The following is a 22,320-nucleotide window of genomic DNA, read 5'->3' on the forward strand; positions in this document are numbered from 1 at the left end:
TGGGACCCGGACACTCACTCTATAATAGTGGCGGCGGGTCCTTTTTTTTTTTTTTTTTTTTTATATAATATTAAACCAGTACACTGCCCAGTTCCGTAGGGGAACTACTTGCAATATAACCGAGATGAGGCAGAGCCAGATCTTTATAAGGACTGCAGGTTAAAGTACAAACTCCACAGTTGTGCCGTTAAACCTAATAAGACCAGGTGCTGTAGGTTCAAGTAAAGAAAAAAACGGTAGAGGCCATATGCAAGCACAGGGAGAACATACAAACTCCAAACAGCTAGGGCCATACTGGGAATAAAACCCACAACCCTGTTAAGGGTTGCACCCCCCACACAACTCCAGAGTGAGGATGCAGGAGATGCTGGTAATAAGCCCCGGCTCATTTTAAGGCAGGTGCATATGCTAATAATACTCCTGGAGTATGGCGGCATCTGTGCACGCCAGCATGGAGTAGACTCTGCCCCTACTATAATAAGCGGGCGGGCGCAAACAATGTATTGTAGGCATAATGCGAGTGGGGGAGCGGGAATGAAATAGACAGCGCCGGTGCAATCTTCATACAAGCACCGGCGCCGCAACCCGCAGCCGAGAGCGCTGTGAATAACAGCCTCGCTCCCCGGCGGCTGTGTGCAGAAGCCAGCGCTTCTACAAGCACCAGCGCGGCAGGGAACAGCCGCGCTGAGTAGCTCCCTAAGCTCCGCCAATTGGTGCGCTATGTAGACTCCCTTATGGGAGTAGCGGGGCGTGGCAGGCTCCCTCCTCGTGGGGATAGAGCAGAGGGAGGATTCGGCTCTCGTGAGAGCAGCAAACAGAGCGCTGTCAGGCTCTATAAAGTAAGACAGCGCTCATCGTGCAGGGATCAGGCATGCTGCTAGGCAGCAACATTACAGACTGTCTGAACAGTCTCCCTGTACTGGTATCCGCGCTCTATGCGCGGTAGCTCCGCCCCTTGTAATAACGCTAGCGGCGTTACAGGATTCCAGGAGGGGATATACTACAGTATATACCACATGAGCCTGGGAGGGGGCGGAGGGGCCGCAGATTAAACTCCGTTTCCCATAAGGGGAACAGAGCTATACTTACCACTGCTGGCATCAGGGCTGCGGCTAGGCATTCGGAAGAACGGACACAGCCTCTATATTAAGCTGTGGCGTGTCCTCCCTGAGCTACTGCCAGGGTGCCTGGGACTCCGACACGCACTCTTTTTTTAGTGGTGGCGGGTCACCTGATGCCTCCATGTAGCAGGCTGACAGACGCAGTACTCTGTCAGCCAGTCCTCAATGCTTTGTGAAAGCTAGAAATTAAAATAAAGGAAAATAAAAGAAAAAATACTAAGAGTGGGCTGGAGCTCAGCCCTATGTGACCGGCTCTCTCGGGCACATTCTAAAAACTGGGGCTGATGGGGCATAGAGGGGGAGGAGCCAGTCACACTTCAGAATTATTTAAAGTGCCAGGCTCTGCTCTACCACCGTCTATACCCCACCCGTCTATACCCCACTGTCTTGAACTCCAGTGTCCCCTAGTGGATGAAGGAGAAACACTACAGCACCCCTTTAGGACTGGGACACTGCATAGGACTTTGGAGTGGACACAGCCCCTATGGACAACAGCAGCACAGCACTGCACTACACAGCCCAGCCAGCCCTAACTCCCACCCTCCCTCTTCACTGTCCACAGCCGACTGAGAAAATGGCGCCGACGCGGGTACCTTATATAGGATCCAAAACCCGCGAGACCCGGAAGGCGGGATGATGACGTTTTGCCTCGATTTCAGATCCGAGTCAGGCGGAAAAAGTCGAGCCTGACTCGGACCGGGGGGGGGGGGGGGGGGGGCTCGGAATTCAGAAATCCGAACCCGCTCACCCCTAATATTAAGACAACTGGCTGTAAGGATACTAATTTGTGGTTTCAAAGATTTTCAAAAAATGTTGGACTGTAGCGACGGTTACAAGTATTCAATATAAATCCCCCAGTTTCTTTTTATAAAATTGCACAGCTCCCTTATCAATGAGAGGGATAGTAGCTTGCATGTCAAAGTACAAGTGTTGCTATATTCATCTCTTTCCAGGTAAACTAATGCCATCTTCCATATCTGATGCCTTTCACTGAAAGAATAGTCTGTTTTGAAAGTTTGTTTTCCAACTGTGATGCTGCATCTTCCCCCCACCATTAATTAGCTTGTTAAACAAACTGCTCAAACATTCCCTCCCACTATACCAGCTGACCTAGCCTCTCCTGCAAAAGGGACTCAAGTTAAAGCCTGCACACACAGGCTTGGCCTGCCAATATAGCCTGCATCTTAAGCATGCCATCTGAAGCATGGAGTTCGAACTGGATTTGGACTTTTGACTACTTTCTAACCAAAATTTACACAATTTCATAAACACACAGGAACGCTGCCACTTCACCTTCATTTACACTCCCCTGAGACTGGGTTCGGCTGCTGTCTCATGCTGCAGCCAAATCTAACTCCACAAACTGCTGGATGCGACAAACCCACACACTCAAGCGAAGGAGACTCTGTGGCTTTTTGCAGATCACTATAATTTTTTTATTTCTGATTAAGTTTAACATGGTTTTAACTTTAAAAAGAATAAATGGTGACCGCATTTTATTTATTTATTTTTTTCTCCACCTGGACGTTATACTTCCACTACTTGCACACTCTGCCAGATGTAACCTACACAGTGCACCCCAGATGGCTGCCTCGGATGGTTCATTCTTGGGCAGGATGAACAAACACGTGGATCTATTAATTCAGTGCATTTCATATTTCAAATGTTTCAGTCACCCGTAAATCTCAAACTCGAACTGCAGCACTGTTTGCTGTATTTACTAATCCCTGTTTTGTAAAATGTACTTCCACCCCACTGTATGCTATACTGGTGTGCTATGTATCCACTGTAAGCCATACTGGTGTGCTATACATCCACTGTATGCTATACTGGTGTGCTATGTATCCACTGTAAGCTATACTGGTGTGCTATACATCCACTGTATGCTATACTGGTGTGCTATACATCCACTGAAGTGCATCCTCCATGGGCAGGATGTACCTCATGTGGATCTATTCACAAAGGGTATATCATACTGCCACACACGTGACAGTTTTCCAATATATTCCTTGGGTCCTTGTATGGTTTACCACCCACAGTGCAACCTTCATAGTGCGTCCACCATGGCTGCCTCACCTGGTACACTCGTGGATGGGATGAAAAATACATGGACCTGACATGTTGGGGCCCTACTCCTAGCATCAGGATTTTGCAACCACCCATTTTGTGTCATCTCTTCTAGGCGTAACCTATTCCACCCAGGGTAATCCTACGTAGTGCGCCCAAGATGGCTGCCTCATTTGGTACCTTTGTGGGTGCAATATATAACCCATGGAAGTTATTTCCCAAAATGTCTGCACCAACCCTGCAATATGCTTATTGTGCTCTCTAGGTTTTGGTTGATTTTAATTATCTTGGTGTGGTTTTCTATTTTTTTTGCAACACCATATCCTTGTACAATGTACCATGTTTTCTGATGTCTGTAAAGCGACTGTGTCCTATGGGAGAAAAGCGCTATATAAATAAAATTATTATTATTATTATATTACAGTATTAGCCCCAGAAGAGAACGGGTAGTTACAGTACATTAACAGTAACTAACCGTGCGGCTACCGTAACAATGGTGGTTAACAAAGGAATGACCACCTGACTGTTGTGACCCATATCCCAGTTCAGAAAGTTTAACATAAGATAGCTAGCCCCGATGAAGGGAAAGTTAAACTGGGCTTTAAACGATTCCCAAAACTTTATCCCGGAAATGTCTAATCTTAGGACATTCCCATAAAGTACGGAAAAAGGTGGTTGTGTCTACATTGACGGCACCACCCTGACTCAGCTGCCAAATGAGATACATATTTTCTATATATTGTCCTAACATGAACCTCTTCTAACAGAGGAGTGTAGAAGTCGGATCATGATAATTACTTAATAAAACATCCGAGGAGGTGACATCGGAAACATCTACCTGCCAGCATGTCACTGAGGTTTTCCAAACCATATCAACAGCAGCATTAACCAATTTAGAATACAAATATCGAGTTTTGTAAGGGATAGATTGTAAATGGGAGTGCAAAACTGTGTAAGTTACTAGATGTAGCAGAATGTGGTTCCGTACAGGGGAGAGAGTGACCATAGTGCCCAACTTCTAGATACACATACAATTGTTTATTAATTATTATTATTATTATTATTAAACTTCTGTTGCAAATATTGGAATGTGAGGAGAATACCGCCAGGATCAAATATGTCTTACATCCTCCAAATGCACTTTTCCCTTCAATGATGAAAAGTAGCATTATCCAAGCTAGGGATAAAAAGTGGGTTGCCCTAAATTGGGATAGATTTAAAGTAGGTATGGTCACTGGCACATTTGGAATTCACAGTCAACCAAGATCAGTAAGAATCACTAATATTAGACATTACTTGTGTAGTTATAAGGGATTTGGGAGGTATGTAGAAGGGCCACCAGTGAAAGTGGAGAAAATCTCTGGCTCAAGAGCTCAGAGTAAAAAAAAAAAAAACCCCTATCATACAACTAATCCAAAATATAGCTCAAAACAAATGTGAAAAGGATTAAATGTCATGAACCGCCAAACCTCCTTTTGGCCAAGTAATATATTGTTTAGCTTGTGCAATTCTCTTTTGCAAAAAAAATAAAAAATTTAGAATATAGTGTAACGCAATGGGACATGCCCGACTTGGTCAGACGAATAGGCAGTATTTGTATAGGGTAAGAGAATTTTTGGGAAAAAACAGGATTTTGGTATTTACCGATAAATCCCTTTCTCCGATTCCACAGGGGACACTGGAGTTCAAGACAGTGTGGTATAGACGGTGGTAGAGTAGAGCCTGGCACTTTAAATAATTTAGAAGTGTGACTGGCTCCTCCCCCTCTATGCCCCATCAGCCCCAGTTTAAGAACTGAGTCCAAGAGGAGACGGAGGACAATAGGAAGACAAGGAGAAGGAGAAAGTCCACAGAATGGAACAAGACCGACTGAAGGAGAACAGAGGAACCCACTGCAGGGAACCATGCAGTCACACAACCATATAAGGAACCAAACAAAGCAACAGGTACACAGCGCTGGGTGGGCGTCCAGTGTCCCCTGTGGAATCGGAGGAAGGGATTTATCGTTAAGTACCAAAATCCTGTTTTCTCCTTCATTCACTAGGGGACACTGGAGTTCAAGACAGTGGGGATGTCCCAAAGCCAACCTCCCGGGTGGGAAGTGCGGAGAACTGTCCAACCCCTTGGCCAAACCTAAACAGGGACCGCCAAGAACCGTAGGCCCAAAGAAAAAGCAAGGGCTGAGGATCAAGTGTCCTAGAGCACAGGAGACAATCAGAACTCCATCAATGAACAGCCACAGAATTTCCAAAACATACAGCGTAGGTGGAAAGGTACAGAACGACTAGCGAGGCAACGGCCGCAGATGAGGAGCTACAGAACACTGTAATCTCAGCTGAAACAAACCAAACCGGACCGTTGGTAGCAGAGAGCTCCCACAAGAATCCATAGGAGTAGGTCAAAAACACGAGAAGAACTCGAGAAAATCCAAATGTAGAGTTGGAAACAGGAAGATGCCACAGTCGGGGACAGAATAATCCCAGCACTGCCGGACATAAACAAATCATACAGATATACGTATAAAGATACCGACACTGATGCAACAGCCACCAAGGGAGAGTGAGCTACCAATATTGGGAAGCATCCCATAAAGCAAGGCTAGAGCACTAGGACAACCATGAAGGTACCAGACAGAAACCTGTCAGAGTAATGAAAGTATCAACAGATACTGAACAGGAAAACCAACCTGGCCTCTGGCATGGAACATAGTGAATGTCACACTTCCACGTAAGATGTGCATTAGCCCATAGATGCACCTTAGGCTAGAACCGAAAAGATTCTAGTAGAATAGTGGCACTAATTGCCATGTAGGATCTATGAACCTACACGCCTGTATAAGCTCGAAAAAGCGTAGAGCCAACTGATATGCTTGTGCTGTATGTGACAAGTCAATAATATGGAGTACTGCAAAGGGTACCTGCAGATAAACATAGAATGTGTCAATTTTCCTATGAAAGGGATATATCGTTAGTCATAACCCCAGTTAGGGATTATAAACCGGTCCTCCCAATTACTAGGAAATATTCATACAAGTAATGGGAAAATATCAGTATATATATATATATATATATATATATATATATATGAATGAGAGAGAGAGAGAGAGAGAGAGAGAGAGAGAGAGAGAGAGAGAGAGAGAGAGAGAGAGAGAGAGAGAGAGAGAGAGAGAGAGAGAGAGAGAGAGAGAGAGAGAGAGAGAGAGAGAGAGAATGAATATATAATACTATATACGCACACATACACGTACACACAGACGCATACATAGGTGCATGGGAAGTCAATCTCTTTGAAAAGAAGAGTTGGTACTGAACTGACTTGGCAGACTCCTGCACCAGGAGATCAGCATGTTTATATAGTACTTAGAATACTGCATTTTAGTGTCTTATAATGTTGTGCACTGGTCCTGAAAGTACTTACTGAGCACTGCCAAGTGTGCACCTGCAGTGTAGTAGTAGTAATTAATAATAGTTCCCCAGAAAAGGGGGGGCTGTAGATATTGACTGACGTGAACAATTATATATTAGATATTGTCCAAGGTCGCAATGCGATAGCCCAAGACCCAATTTTTGTGAGGCAGAATGCCTCTTAGAACAGCCTGAGATGAACCTAGACACCTAATGCCCCAGGATCATTATGTAAGTACATAGTTTTACTAACAAGGCGGCCACAGGACATGAATAGGGTCCCTATAGAAGCGACTAGTCTATAAAGCCACCTAATCAATAGTATACTGGATCTAGAACCCAGTTTCCAAAGAAAAAAATTGTACATGCTGCTGAAGAAAGCACACAGGATTAAATCTATTTGTATATATGCTACAACTCCTGGTAATCCCAGGCGGCTTCCCATCGGAGTACTAACCAGATCCAGGGCCACCTGGTTTCAATAGATTGTGGAAACCTAGGTATACCTCTCTCTCTCCATAAATAAATAAATATATATATATATATATATATAGTGTGTGTGTATATATACACACACACACACTATATATCCTTAGGGATAGTGTAAAGCGGAGTTATTATACGTAGCAAACTACCGCATCAGGAGAGTCCTTTCAATCTCAGCATCTTTCCTTATAAATATGCTAGGTATCAGACATAAAAGTGATACGAACAGATCCTACCCTCGCCTTTAGGTTAAGAACAAGTATGTATATATACACGCCTATATACCAGATTAATAGGTGACAAGCATACTTTAAGTAGAATATGAGCAATAGTTAAGAGCCATGGAAGGAGATGACCCAAGGTACGAGGTCACTCCGGACTTGTATATGTTCTAAAGCAGAGCTTAGTATAAAATAAATATATACATATGTGACTTATACATCCAGTATCTCTGGAGGCTTAGTTTGAATTCTAACAATGTTCCGCATGCTTATAACTTACTTATAATGGGTTTTATGTATTGCATTTTGTCTCTATTGCCCCCAGTATCCGATGAACAGGTGGCACTATACATACTGTATATAACAGTAGACTACTCTCTGGAACTGTTGGTGTTCTTTTACTGCATGTATCTATATGCTGTTTCTTTTACAGTCTCTGAGATCATTAATTGTGTTTATCTGTTGTCCTATACCTGTCCCTGTCAGCTGTGTGTTTTTATGTTGTGTACAGCGGTTTTATTTGAACCCGTTTGTGTCTATAAGTGTTGATCTTGTCACCATGGTAACTGGCGACTACCCGGTGATTGAGAGCGCCGCACGCTCCGTCCATGTGACGCCGCGTGATGATGTCATCTCTCCCGGCGCCGGCTTCTGATGGTGCTGCACAAGGGTGAGTGTCTTGTCTATTTAAATGTTGCTATGTTTGTATGTGGTTCACCATGCGGAAAATCTCCAATAAAAGAGATTGAAACGTTGGCAATACTTTTGGGCTGTGTTTCCCTTTCTTTCTCGTGTACTTGAAAGGCCTGTGAGTGCCACCGCAATACCCACATCTACATATATACATATACATACACACACAGCTACGGCGTAGGGGGGCAAGAAATTTTAGCAGCATGCTGTCACAGACTGGTTTCGATCCTGGGACACTCCTGTGATTGGTGTACTCGCCTTATCAGGTGAGCCATTTAAGCTCTAGTTGAACCCACTTTGGAGGCTTTCCCAGATGTAGGACTAAGGCACGGGCCACCATGCCAGTCTGCGTTAGTTTATGCAAATAACAAACAAGTAAGGTATTTTTAACCCAACCCACTATGAGGCCAGTGAGACCATATCTATTAAAAAACAGGGCCTCAACCAGTCACTGGTGAAAACCTCCCAGCTGATCAGTATTCAGAAGTGTATGAGGCAGCGCTAACAAACCTCCTGTAATAGAAGAATGGCAGCGTCCCCACATGGGGAGCTTCGCATCCAAGACCAGACGAGATCGGGCGCCATGCGCCTAGTGCTGCCTTCTGTAGAGTTTAGAGCAGGAGCTGTCATCTCTCACAATAGCGCTACTAACTGTAGCAGCCTGCGCTTTTAAGGAGGATGGATGCGCCAAGGCTGGTATCCATCCCCAAGACAGCGGGATGTGCTGACTCCCACCTATCAGCACAATGCCAGCAGAGCCGCTGGCCAGATGCTGCTTTAGGTAGTCGACTGCTCCTAGGGCGCCCAGAGTGACACTCACGAGCAGTCTTGCCTTCCTAAACCTTATGATATTGATTCCGCCCCACGGTCCCCAAACCAGGAGACCATGATGTGCCATGCACGGCACGAGAAACTGTTACATTCTTACTGTGCTGTCCTCTTAGGAGCAGGACTTTACAAAATGCGGGGCCGCACTAACTCCCTGCTACAGCCCTCTTAGTTATGGGAGCAGTGGGATGCAGCGGTCTTCTCATTAATAGAGACAGAGGAGAAGGACCACGCCCGCTGTTACAACCACTGCAGAGCATAAGCCTACAGCACCTGGTATTCCCAGGCGTTCTCCCATCCAAGTACTAACCAGGCCTGACACTGCTTAGCTTCAGAGATCAGACTAGATCAGGCGTGTTCGGGGTGGTGTGGCCGTAGGCCTGGCAGCCTGCCTATAGAGAGCGCTTAGGGCGGGTCCCGAACCCGGATCCCAGGCGGAGTCTTTTACGGCACACTCCACTGTTCCGGTCTTATTGGCTGCCCACCTTACAGACTCCAGAAAGCCAGTGCTAGCCTCTGCGTTTTCAGAGGGACCACTTTGTGACTGCCTCCTCTTAGACAGTCCACTCCTGCTAGACAGGACAGTAATTATAGCCCCCGTGAAGCCAGCGCCGGTATTTAACTCAGAGGGCCCTGCTTAGAGCTCCCTATTCCTCTCCATAGCTACACAGTGGGAGGCTACAGAGCGGATACTGACATGGTCAGGTCGCCGCTAAGCCCCGCCGTAAACCAGAGGGAGGTGGGCACACGCTGAGAAAATCACCCCCATCTTGCTAACAGGGAATGGGGACTCTGCACTGCTAGCGCTATGTTTTCCTAGGCAGGCATAGCGTTGTGAGAGCCAGCATCGGTGCTTTCTTCAAACAAGCACCGGCGCAGCAAAGAACAGCTGAGAGCGATGTACCACACTCTCCAGCAGCTGTGAGTATAAGCCAGCGCTTTCATACAAGCCCCAGCGCGGCAACGAAGAGCCGCGCTGAGCGGCTCCTTAAGCCCCGCCCCAGCCCCGTTATGCAGGGCTATAATAGCGGGGCTGTTCATGCAGACTCCCGTTATGGGAGTAGTGGGACGCGGCAGTCTCCCTCCCTGCATAGAGGAGGGAGGAGCAGGAGTCTTCGGTGACAGCTGCGGCTAGCACAGCGCTGACTCCTTTTTGTAGAGGAGCCCGCGCCTATCCATCCCCTCATTTAAATAGGAGGGGGAATAGTGGCTAGGCTAAGCCAGAGACCCGGACGCTGACTGCCGAGTGCAGTGGCGGGTCTTTTTAGCAGCTCCAACACTGCCCCGTTAGCAACGCTGGCAGGGGAATATTGCAGCACGCGCCGTCCCTGAGCCCAGCGTTTTGGCCCACCACTCCAGCTAGTCAGGAGTGGTGGGATATACTTATGAGCTGCTGCGGCCGGGATGCTGGGCTGAGGGGGCGGTGAGGAACCCGGACACATGCCGGTGTCAGCAGGGGCGGGTCCTTGCAGGATCCGATGACTCCATTTGTGTGCCCCCTCCATAGGGTCACTGGACACAGGCTGCAGTAGCCGTGGCGGTGCCCTTCCCGGCGGCTCCCACATAGCAGGCAGACTACCACAGTAAGCAGCCTGCCTGTCCTCAGTGTTAAATAAAACATAAAAAAATATATGAAAAGGCTGGAGACAGCCTAATGAGCTACCGGCTCTCTCGGGCACATTCTAAAACCTGGGCGCTCAGTTTCTGGGCGGTCCCGGCTTCGGTTTAGCAGAAGGGTCAACAAGTTCTCTGCGCTTCCCACCTGGGAGGTTGGCTTTGGGACGTCCCCACTGTCTTGAACTCCAGTGTCCCCTAGTGGATGAAGGAGAAAACAGGATTTTGGTACTTACCGATAAATCCCTTTCTCCGATTCCACAGGGGACACTGGACGCCCTCCCAGCGCTGCGTACTTGCCATTTTGTTTGGTCCTTATATGGTTGTGTGACTGCATGTGTTCCCTGCAGTGGGTTCCTCTGTTTTCCTTCTGTCGGTCTTGTTCCGTTCTGTGGTCTTATCCTTCTCCTCATATTCCTGTTGTCCTCCGTCTCCTCTGGGGCTCAGTTCTTAAACTGGGGCTGATGGGGCATAGAGGGGGAGGAGCCAGTCACACTTCTAAATTATTTAAAGTGCCAGGCTCTACTCTACCACCATCTATACCCCACTGTCTTAAACTCCAGTGTCCCCTAGTGGATGAAGGAGAAATAACACTTAAGTAGGGTAATCCTGTCTAGCAAGGATAAAGGGTCAGGAATTAGAGTTAGGGAAAGAATACTTACTGAAACCGCAGTTCCCACAGACGTCTGCACCAGAACTGCTCAACACCTGACAGCCGGGACCTGAAAGATGCCGCGACCGCCGAGAGCAGGTAAGTCACTGCCAGACCACCAGGAATAGTTTGACAACATTCCAACATGTTGACATTTCAGTAGCGCCCACATGCTGAATATTGACCTTGTATACCACACTCATAGATACTTCTATTTATTTCTCGCTCATATTATATATTATATATATACATATACATACACATATACATACATATACATACACACATATACACACACACACCATAGACAAAAAAAAAAAAAAACCTTACGGTTTCACATGTCCCATTGAGGCTTCATCAACATTATCTGAAATTTCACAAAACCTACTGAATTTCTGTCACTCAAACTAAAAAAAGCAATTAAATTCCAATCATTAAGGTTTACGCCTTAAATGGACTTGTTCTTTGCGCAATACAGATATGGTATACCATCACACCCTGTGGTTAACTGCAGATTAAGCACTCACAGAGTGAGATTGCTGTCCCTCACAAAATGGTGGAGCTGCTAATTCACAGAATTGTGTGCTCATTGCAATACACACATGCAGTCTATGCAACTGAGGTCTGAGCAGATAGAGCTGACCAGATGGCATAAGAGTGGAGTAGATGAGGAAGAGACAGAGCGATGTGGATGGGACAGATAGGCGTGGAGAGGTGGGGAAGATTAAGCGCACAGATGAGAAGGAGCCAAAGTGATGCAGATGGGTGGAAAACAGTGGTGCAGTTCTCAAAAATGTGGTAGATTCTCCAATGACTTGTTTGTCCAAGAAAACTACTACTCCAGTGTCAGGTTCAACCTTCTCTAGGAATAGCACTGACTGTATAAATTATCTGAGTTAACAAGGCAGTGGAATGGTAGGCAGATCAACTGGGAGAGGGTCTTTGCTCAGAGAGACCTCACTCAAAGTTTATCTTTTTTGTAGATCCCATCCATGATTCAGCGAACAACCTTGTGCAGGAAAAAAAAAAAAAAGTCTTATTTGATCTAGAGATGGATAAGATCATCACAAAGTCAACTGGTGGAGAGTTATATTATTCCCTCTCTTCCTTTTGCCCTTTCTGGAAAGCTAAGGTGTCATGTCCAGAATCCAGTCATTGGCCACTTGTGGAGATAATCCAACGTTGCTTATCTCTGACTATGTTGAACTGTCTGGCATGTAGCCCACATGGGTACTTCTCCCACCTGGGAGGTGGTGGAACCCTGCTTCTTTAGTTTCAAGACCTTGTCTCCTCAGATTACTAGATAGACCTTTGGAAATTCTATCCCAAACTGTTCTTCACGCGGGTCTGCCAGATTAGCAAAAGAACAATGCCCCCCCCCCCCCCAAAAAAAAAAAAAAAAACTGGTTCCAACCTACCAGTCAGGAAAAAGTTTTTACTCAAATGTGCTTCTGGTCCAGAAGCCAGGTGGTCTCTTCTGATCAATTCTCAATTTGAAGCCAGTTTCTTTTGACCCATTCTCAATTTGAAATCTCTGAATCTGTATCTGCAGGTAGACACCTTTAAGATGGAGTCCTTGAGGTCGGTGGTCACCAACATGGAGCTGGGGGAACTCATGGTGTCCATGAATGTAAAGAATGCTTATTTTCATGTTCCCATCTGAAGAGACCATCAGACTCTAGCAATTCCAAAACATAATTTTTCATTACAAGATATGCCATTTAGACACCATCGCTCCTAGGTGTTTCACAAAGATTATGGCAGTCATGACTGCCCATCTCACAATTTTAGAAGTTAAAAGCTGATCTGGATGACCTCAAGATAAAGGATCAACCCTGTCTCATGTTAAGGTTACAATAGAGGACCTGTTCGCTCATGGTTGGGTCATAACACCAGCCATGTGAGACCATTCTGGTCCCATTACAGCATATTGTGTTTCTCAGCATGATGCTTGACACTTAAGGCCAAAGGGGTTTACTACCTCAGGACAAGATTTTGTCTCTCTAGGTCATGGTCAGGTTGCTTTTAAAGTGATAGTTTCAATTCACCTCTTCATGAAGTTATTAAGCAAGATAGTCTTGATCTTTGAAGCTGTTCAGTTTGCATGGTTCTAGTCAATATGGATGCAGCCCTATCTTCAAGCAAGATGGAACAAGCCACATTTGCACCTGTCTTAGTGTATCTCCCCGTCAAAGACTTGTTTATCGGAAGCATGAACAAGGGTTGTCCGTCAGCATCTGGAATTGGACTTTGGTTACTACAGATGCCAGTCTACAGGGATGGGGAGCAGTCATTAACCAGTTTACATACCAGGGTTGTTTGTCTCGGGAAGAGTCAGTCCTTCCCATAAATGTACTCGAGCTTTGTGCAGTTATGCAAGTCCCGACCAGATTCTCAGACTCTGTCCAAGGAAAAATCAGTAAAGATTCAGTTGGACAATGTCTTGGCTGTGGCATATCTGAATCATAAGGGAAGACCCAAAAGTGTCCAGGCCATGACACACCAGCAAAATCATTTCATGGGCAGAGAGGCAGGTGTCAGTCACTGCTGCAGTATTTCTGGGGTGGAAAATTAGGAGGCCAAATAACTGAGCAGACAAGATCTTCATATAAGAGAGTGGTCTCTATATCCAGAGGTTTTCAGATTTTGGTGAACCGATGGGGTCTACCAGATATAAATACGACAGCCTCTCAGCACAGCCACAAGGTCCAGAATTTCTCTCAGACCAAAGACTCACCGTTCTTCATGAAAACGCCATGGTGGGCCGCATGGAATTTTCCAATGAAAGCCATATTAATCAAGGATACTAAAAAGAGTAAAGAGAAAAAGGCAGGGAAATTCAGGTACTGTAGCTCCAGAGTGGCCCAGAAGGTCATGGTACTTGGAACTCCTCAGCATACTGGGAGCTTCTCCATTCCCCAACCTTCTGTATCAAGGACTTTTCCAACACCCAGATTGAAGTCACTTCGCTTTAATGAGGCGGGCTACTGAGGCCGACATCTTATACCCCTTTCAGGCATCTCGAGATTCCCGGGAATTTGGCCTGCCTCAGTCAAATTCCCGGGTAGCCGCCCCTACAAATCGTTTTTTCCCGGGCTTCTGTCTGAATGGTGCTACCCGGGAATTTACTACTCCCAGGCAGCACCAACCAGCTTTTACATGTAGTTGACAGCGCAGAGCGTCCTATAGGACGCTCAGCGCTGCTGTTCACCACCCCCAGCGCCAGCCGACTACCAGGGAATTAAAATAAATTTTTAAAAAATTATAATTAAAAAAAAAAAAAATCTGCGTTACGATTGGCCGGCTTCCGGCTGCTGAATGATGACATCATCATCATCAGCCAGAGAGGAGATAGGCTAGGAGGAGCAGACGGCAAAGAGGCAGGTAAGAAGAAAAACCCTGCTCTTGTCTGAAAGGGGTCTACCTGGGAATTTCCCGGGTAGACACTGTAGTGTGAAAGGGGGGTTTTGACCAAATACCCGGGAATTTGCACAGGAGAAATTCTCGGGTCTGAGCAGGAAATTTCCCGGGTTGTATATCTGAAAGGGGTATTAAATGCCAAGGGTTTCTCGAATATTGTTATTAAAATTTTGAAAGTTCATAAAACAGTTTTAGCTAAAATCTATCACAGATCTTGGTGGAGTTATGAGGTTTAAAAATATCAGCTTACCCATTAGCCAGATTCCTGCGGTCTCTCCAAGAAGGCTTGGATGCTTAAAGATTCAGGTTTCAGCTTTGTCTGTCTTTTTCCAAAGACTTTTTTTTTTTTTTTTTTTTTTTACAAATTGTGGTTCATGTACAGAAACCCTCTTTTCCTCTCATTGCCCTTTCATGCGATATCTTACGGATGTGTCTCAGCTTTTATCAGGTTTTCTCTGAAGAAAACAGGCTGCATTGAATATTAGGTTTTATGTGCAGTTTAATTGTCATTCAATGGTACAATATCAGACAAAGTTTATTCGCACGTTCAACCATTTTGTCTGATGCTTCTGCCCATAAACCCTCCAGTCGTAGCATCACTTATGTTTTTTTCAACAGATATTTTAGATAGAGGAGTTTCCTGGATCGCAAGTTAGATTGTGAAGGTGTGTACACATGAATCGGTCTTTGAACGGGACTTCTGAATGTATGTGCAGTCAAAACCAAATTGCATCTAAAGTGTGATTGTACAAGTGTGTATCCATCTTAAGTTTCACATTAACCAGCATATCGTGGTTGCAGCTATGACCCATACACTTAAAAGGTCATGAAGACGGCTCAATTCAGTTGCTGGATAAGGAACAAGCTCTTCAAGTTTATGCTCAAGGTACAAATACCATACACACAACAAATAACTTACAGTATTGTCTTGCAGTATTTAAATAAGCATGTGTGGCTGGCATCCAAGAAGTCTTTTCCATGGTGGATAACAGCACTTATCAGTCACGCTTTCATTGCGGGAGGACAATAGTTTCCCTCATTTGTGACGCGCATGTCACTTGATCATTGGGGACCTCACAGCATGGTGTGTCATCTGCTGTCACAGCTGTACAAAGCAGCCACCTGATCGTCTGTGCACACTTGTGCCCAGTTTTACAGATTTGTTACCTTTGCAGCAAAAGATGAAAGTTTTGGGTACAAGGTGCTGCTAGCTGTATCAGAGTGATCCCTCCCAGAAGGAAAGCTTTGGGGCATTCCCAGTGTCACCATTAGCTGAAGGAAAATGCAGGAATTTTGTATTTACCATAAAACCTTTTTCCATTGGTTACACTGGATGCCCTTCCCAATGCTCTGCTTGTCGGCCTGTTTTTGTTCCTGTCCATTAGTTTGCTTTTGGACAATGTACTGATTTTTGCTTGAAAATAACTGAGATGTTAGGGCAGTCAGGGCGTAGAGGGGAAGGAACCAAGTTTAAGCATTCTTTAGTGTTAAAGTACCAGGCTCCTCACCACTAGTTCTACCCAGCGTTCCCCATGGAATCAGAGAAAAGAATTTTACTCTAGGTACAAACATTACGCTTTTAGGGGAGAATTCAATTAGCCGCGGTAAATTACCACCTGCTAAATGATTCCCAGGAGTTATCCAATAAGCCCTAAAGCGCCTCCACATCTGGGACCTTTTTTGGGAAAAATATCCCCCCCCCATAATTAGCCTGTTATTATAGAATCCATCACGGACCTATGTGTTTTCACCCGGAAACAGAATTTCTTCAGGGGAAAAAAACGTGCTCTAATTGAATTTCCCAAAGCTTGTAAGTGCGGAAACGTCCCTTTTTGTCCCCCAAAAATGAATCGGGGCTAATTGAATACCCCCCCCCCCCCCCCGTGTTAATTCACAAAAACACTGAATCACTTTGTATTTTATAACTTCTATTACTTGACTCTAGAGAACAATTCTATTTGTGCTTTTAGTTACTCATTTTGTAAAAATAGTTCTCTCCACATTTATTGGGCATAAGGGAGTTTAATTAACTTCTCCTGTTGCCCCTTAATTCAAAATAATCTATCAGACAATATTAATATATCAGAGATTACCACCGGATATAATCACTAGCCCTCTATTCTGGGCTGAGGTCAGTATATGTGCTTCATTTAAACCACACATTACTGTAAGTATTACTTACACCAAACGAACACCACACTGCAAGTCCACTGCTAAGTTTGTCACTGCAAAGTCAAATTCATCAAGAGGTGTCTGGGTATGACACACGGGTAGCCCCAAATAACTAAGGTGGCGCGATAGGTCTCCCTCTCCACTCAGGAAGTCACGAGAGAATGCCAACAAGAGGTCTTTACTGGTCTGCAAAAATACAAGTTTGGAAAATCAGGTATACATTCTGCATACTTCAGATTATGGCAAAATGGCAAGAAAAGCTAACATTTTAAAGAATACATTGATAAATGAGAAAATATGGATTGCTTATATTGAATTTCTATAAATTAGGACTAAAGCGGTCAGTTTACGCTGACCTCAGTAACATGAGCCTGTCATGATTCCATGTCCATAAGCAGCTCCGGTTTCTTGTGGCAGAGTAACAGCTGCAATACAAGTTATAGGAGTGATCCCGGTCTGGTAGGCGGAGCAGCATGGACCTGTGCAGCGGTCCGTCTGCAATGTCTGTCACTGTGTGATCACGTGTCAACGAGTTTCGTCCAATAACTGCCTTCTTCCTGATCCATGACGTATCTAAAGGGGTTCACTTACTACCTATATACCCCCAGCTTAATTCAGCACGACAATTCTAATTTGGACTTATCCATGGAATAATATATGAGATATGGTAAGAACTTACCCTTGTTATCTCTATTTCTACGAAGTCCATAGGGTTCCACAGGATACCTTGGGGGTATAGGCGATGGCGGCAGACATCCAGGCACCACAGAGTTACATTTTCAGCCTCCCAGGATGCACTGGGGTCCCTCTCCTATACCCCGCCCCCGAGCCTCAGGCCACTCAGTTTCGTAACAAGCCATAGGCCGGAGCAGGAGCAAAAAAGAGAGAGAAGAAAGTCTGGAACACACAAGAATCACATTCTCACCAGGAGACGGAGAAACCGGTGACCAGATCAAAGCCCATCTGCAGTACAGGTGCGACAGGGTGGGAGTCCTGTGGAACCCTATGGACTTCGTAGAAATAGAGATAACAAGTGTAAGTTCTTACCATATCTCATTTTCTACTTCAGGGTCCATAGGGTATCCACAGGATACCTTAGGGGATGTCCCAAAGCAGTATCCTTTAAGGGTGGGGACGCTCCTGTGCTGTAAGGAGAATCCGCCGCCCGAAGGAAGCATCCTGAGAGGCGAAGGTATCAAAAACATAATACCTTACAAAAATATGGACAGATGACCACGTGGCTGCCAATCACCGCTGAAGCGCCACGTCGAGCTGCCCACGAAGGACCCACAGACCTAGTGGAAGAGCTTTAAAAGAGGATGGAACAGGAAGACCTGTGAATCCATCCTGCCAAAGTTAGCGCAGTGGCAGGCCAACCTATTTTATGGAAACCAGAAAGGACAAAACCGAGAGTCTGATTTCTTAAATGGACTGGTACGGTCAACTTAAATTCTTAGAGCCCGTACCACATCCAAAGAGGCCTCACCAGCAGAAAGGACTGGGGAAGTAAAGGCAGGTACTATAATTTCCTCATTGATGTGGAAACTAGACACCACCGTAGGTACAAAACCAGGGCAAGTGCGAAGCACTGCCCTGTTCCTAGGAAAGATGAGAAAGAGGGAGGTCTACATGACAGAGCCCCCCATTCTGAGATCCTACCGTCCAAATCAATGGCCAGAAGGAATACATTTCTAGCCATAAGCCATTTGAAGTCCACTGAGCCCAGTGGATCAAATGGCGGTCCTCAGAGAGCCCTAAAGACCACAGCCAAATCCCAAGGAGCCACAGGAGGAACAAAGGGATGCTGAATATAATGTATACTCTGCACAAAGGTGCGGACGTCAGGAAGAGTAGCAATCCTACGACGAAACCAACAGGGCAGAAACCTGCACCTTCAGGTAAGCAAGGCGAAGACCGTTATCTAAGCCCACCTGTAGGAAAGCCAACACTCTGGATATCCGGAATACCCGAGGAGCAGAGCCTGTAGGGCGACACAACTGAAAGAAAGTATGCCATACCTGATGGTAAATGCTTGCAGATAAAATCTTCCGAGCTCTTAGCATGGACATAGGCCCTGTTAACTATAGAGCTGGAAAAACTCCTAGACCTTAAGAGGGCAGTCTCCACCGCCACACCGGCAAGGACAGACAACCCAGGTCTGGGTATCAGCCAGGATCCTGAGACAACAGGTCTGGTCGTAGAGGTAACAGCTTTGGAGTGTTAACTGAAACACTCCAAAGATCTGAGTAATAGTGCCGTCTGGCCCACGCACGAGCTATCAGCAGGAGCGCGCCTCCTTCTTGCTATTACTGGAGGAAGGGATAACGGAGGGACGAGGTACACAACTTAGAAGGTCCACTGGACCAACATACGTCTACCATAAGAGTCTCATCTCTGAAAGGCTCCACTTGTTCACCAGAAGATTGAACACCTCCTGATGAAGAGGACATTTCCCTGAATGCACGTCCTGACGGCTGGGAAAGCCTGCTTTCCATCTGAGGATTTCTGAATCAACACTGCCGATGACGGCAGGGATATAGCCTTCCACCCAAGCCAGAATTCGAGACACCACTGTTAGAGTCGCCTGACTTCGGGAACCACCTAGGTGGTTTACATAAGCCATCATGATGGCGTTGTCAGACCGTACCTGCACGGTATTTCCGTGGAGGACCTGTCCTGCATGCTGGAGAACCGTGAATACTGCTCAGAGTTCTCAGATGTTTATGGAAAGCGCAAAAACTACTGGTGTCCACCTGCCCTGGAACAAGTGTGGACCCGTCACTGCTTCCCAGCCACGGATACTGGCGTCCGTTGTCAGGAGGACCCGGTGCGCAATCCCAAAGGGGGTGCCCCTTGTTTAGGTAAGCTTTCCGCAGCCACCAGGCCAGAGAGAGACAAACCTTCGGGGAAACACTATTGACTTTATCCTATGGGGCAACCCATCCCATCCGGAAAGGATCAATTTTTCTAGAGTGACACTGGGTACTCTCCACCATGTCGAACAGCGACACCCTGGAACCCAGGAACCACATTGCCAAGTGAATAGACACTCGGCGACTCTGCAGGCAACTGCGTACCTTTGCCTGTAATGCAGAGATCTTTTCCTCAATCACAAAGATCCTCAGATGTTGGGATATGGAGCATCCTCTGTGAAGAACCAGAGAGGACCATTTCCAGTGTATCAGTCAGCCCTAACGTAGCAACACAGATATTGTCCGTTGCAGATGGCACTGAAGTATCTCTGGAGACTCTGGTAACACCAGGAGGTCGCCCGGATTGAGAATGCAAGGTCCCCCTCCTGAACCAAGGAACCCTTAAGAATTTGTTGAAGGATTCGAGGTTGGGGATATCCAGGTAAGACCCATTGGGTTTCCGTACCAAAGAGGATGGAGTAATACCTCGTTCCCCTTTGGGGCAACGGAATAGGTACTATAACTCCTGCTTGTAGCATAGAGTGTAACACCCTCAAAAATTACAGGGCCTTGTCTTGAATTGACAGAAGACCTGTAATGAAAAACCGTCTGAGAGGCTTTCACCGGGAGAGGACATACATTCAAGAAAATACTTCTCTTACCCCAGGTCAGACACCAGCACTGGGCGAACTGGAGAAGCCGGCCTCCAACTCTGGGGTCCCCCGAGAGGAGGCCCGTCCCGTGAGGCTGAAGGCTTATAGTCCAACTTGGGAGTAGGACGTCTTGTAATCCAAGCCTGTTCTTATGGCTGAGCAGATTTCCTGGCTACTGATTGTCTTGGAAAGCTATATTTTAGACTTACCCTGGCCTGACAGGGCCGAAAAGACAAAACCCCAGACCCCGATGGGACTGTAGCCGATGGCAGACAGGCAGACGTAGCTGCTGCCTGCGGGGCCACAATTGTGTCCAGATGAGGGCCAAACAGGACCTGTCCCGTAAAAGGCAAATCATTCCAAATGGAATCTGCGTCCGCTTTCCAAGAGCGCAACCACAGGGAGCGGCGAGCCGCACTGCTGCCGAGGAGATTCTGGAAAGGAGTAGGCTATATGTAAGACTGTCTCATTATGAACGTGGCTAAGTCTCTGAGAATTTGCACACTGACTCTCCAGCAGAGCAGGTGGATAGTGGCAGAGATCCAGTTACCTACCCAGCGCTCCATGGCTCTGGACCCCCAGCACACGGCCATAGCCGGCCTGGAAGCCCCTCCAGCAAGGGAATAATTGGATTTTAGATATATTTGCACCTTGCAATGTGTAACCTCCTTTAAGGAGGACCTGGGCCACGTAACACTCCTCACTAGGCGTGTAACATGAGAATCTACCCGTAAAGGTAACTCCCATTCGGAAAAATAATTATCCGCAAAGGGGTATGCAAAAAGGTCAACCGTTTTTGAGGCTGGAACCGCTTACCCGGATTTCCTCTAAATGATCCACCTGACCAGATAGAGGAATTACAGTGGCAACACCCTTATCCTTAAAGAAGGCATAGTTGGATTTAGCCACGGGGGATATGTAATAACCAAAGTCGCACGGACTGCCCGTATAAGGCCAGGTATATAGACTTTAGACCCAGACTACGCCTCCTTTGCACTAAGGGGCTCGTGTCTGAAAAAGTCAATAATGTCACCGTCATCAGACGTCATGTCCTTACCCGTCTGAGACCCGAAAGGCCGTTTAGAAGGCCGAAATGGTGACTCCCCCTGCAAAACGTCCATCAGGTGCTATACCATTTGGACAATAATTTCACCCACACAGACTCCTGCGAGACCTGGGGGGGCGAAAAACAGGATACACTGGGGTACCATCAACTGCCCAGGGACCCCTGCATGTGATGAGACCACCACTCGCTGCGAGAACCCCTATGGGGAAACGCAGGGAGCGTTGCCCACAAGGGCTGTAAGCATCTTAGCCAGCCGAGGGCGGTCCCTTTTAGTGCAGGCACAGTGACAGAAATGGGGCGTGATATATAATACAACATGCCCTCCATAAACCCTCAGCATCTACATATCCCTCCGCTAACTGCACATGATATCAGTACATTATAGCTGGAAGAGGATATCCTCGTTCACTTTCAGACATGAGGAATGTGAACGGAGCGTATGTGACCTCCCACACAGAAAAACCACGTTTACTGTGAGGTAATAAACACCCTGCAACACCGCACCGCAAGGGCTGTAGCAGAAGAAGAACAGGGATAGGAAAATGGCTGACAGTCAGAAATGAAAGTACAGGCAAACAGCGCTAGCATTTAAGTCACATACAATGCACAGATAACATCCTGCATTACAAGCACTGCGATCAACTACACAGACCCGAGCCTGGTAGGAAACAGTGCTGCATACACTGACCTTATTGAAGGAGAGGTATGCGGGGGACCCGGACCGCAATGGCACCTGTAACAGCTTCCAGCAGCGTTTGTCATTCCCAGCACATGTAGTGAGAAAATGGCCACCGAGGAGCAGAGAGGAGGCGGGCCCGGGGGAGGAGCGCTGACACAGCCCGCTCAGACCGCTGTGGAATGGCACTGTGCAGCGAGGGAGACGCCGGCTGTGAGACAGGGAAGGCGTTCTCCCATGGCCTGCTATTAACCCCTGGGACGCCGCGCTGTACCGCACACGCTGCGGTCCGCTGTCCCTGGTGGTCTAGTGGAAGGCGCAGGATCAGTACCTGG

The 22,320-nt window shown here is 46.6% G+C and overlaps 1 protein-coding gene and 1 pseudogene across 1 annotated transcript in view; both read right to left on the reverse strand.

The window, feature by feature from the left end:
• Positions 1–22,320, reverse strand: part of ASPM (assembly factor for spindle microtubules) — a 119,982-nt gene that overhangs the window by 70,134 nt on the left and 27,528 nt on the right. Inside the window, exon 11 of the mRNA XM_088474056.1 lies at positions 16,689–16,864. Within this exon, the coding sequence (XP_088330182.1) occupies positions 16,689–16,864 (176 nt within the window). The remainder of the gene's footprint in view (positions 1–16,688; positions 16,865–22,320) is intronic.
• LOC148522348 (5S ribosomal RNA) lies at positions 9,082–9,200 on the reverse strand (annotated as a pseudogene).

The sequence above is a fragment of the Taudactylus pleione genome, unplaced genomic scaffold (assembly GCF_031769625.1).
Source record: "Taudactylus pleione unplaced genomic scaffold, aTauple2 ptg000146l, whole genome shotgun sequence".
NCBI lineage: Eukaryota > Metazoa > Chordata > Amphibia > Anura > Myobatrachidae > Taudactylus > Taudactylus pleione.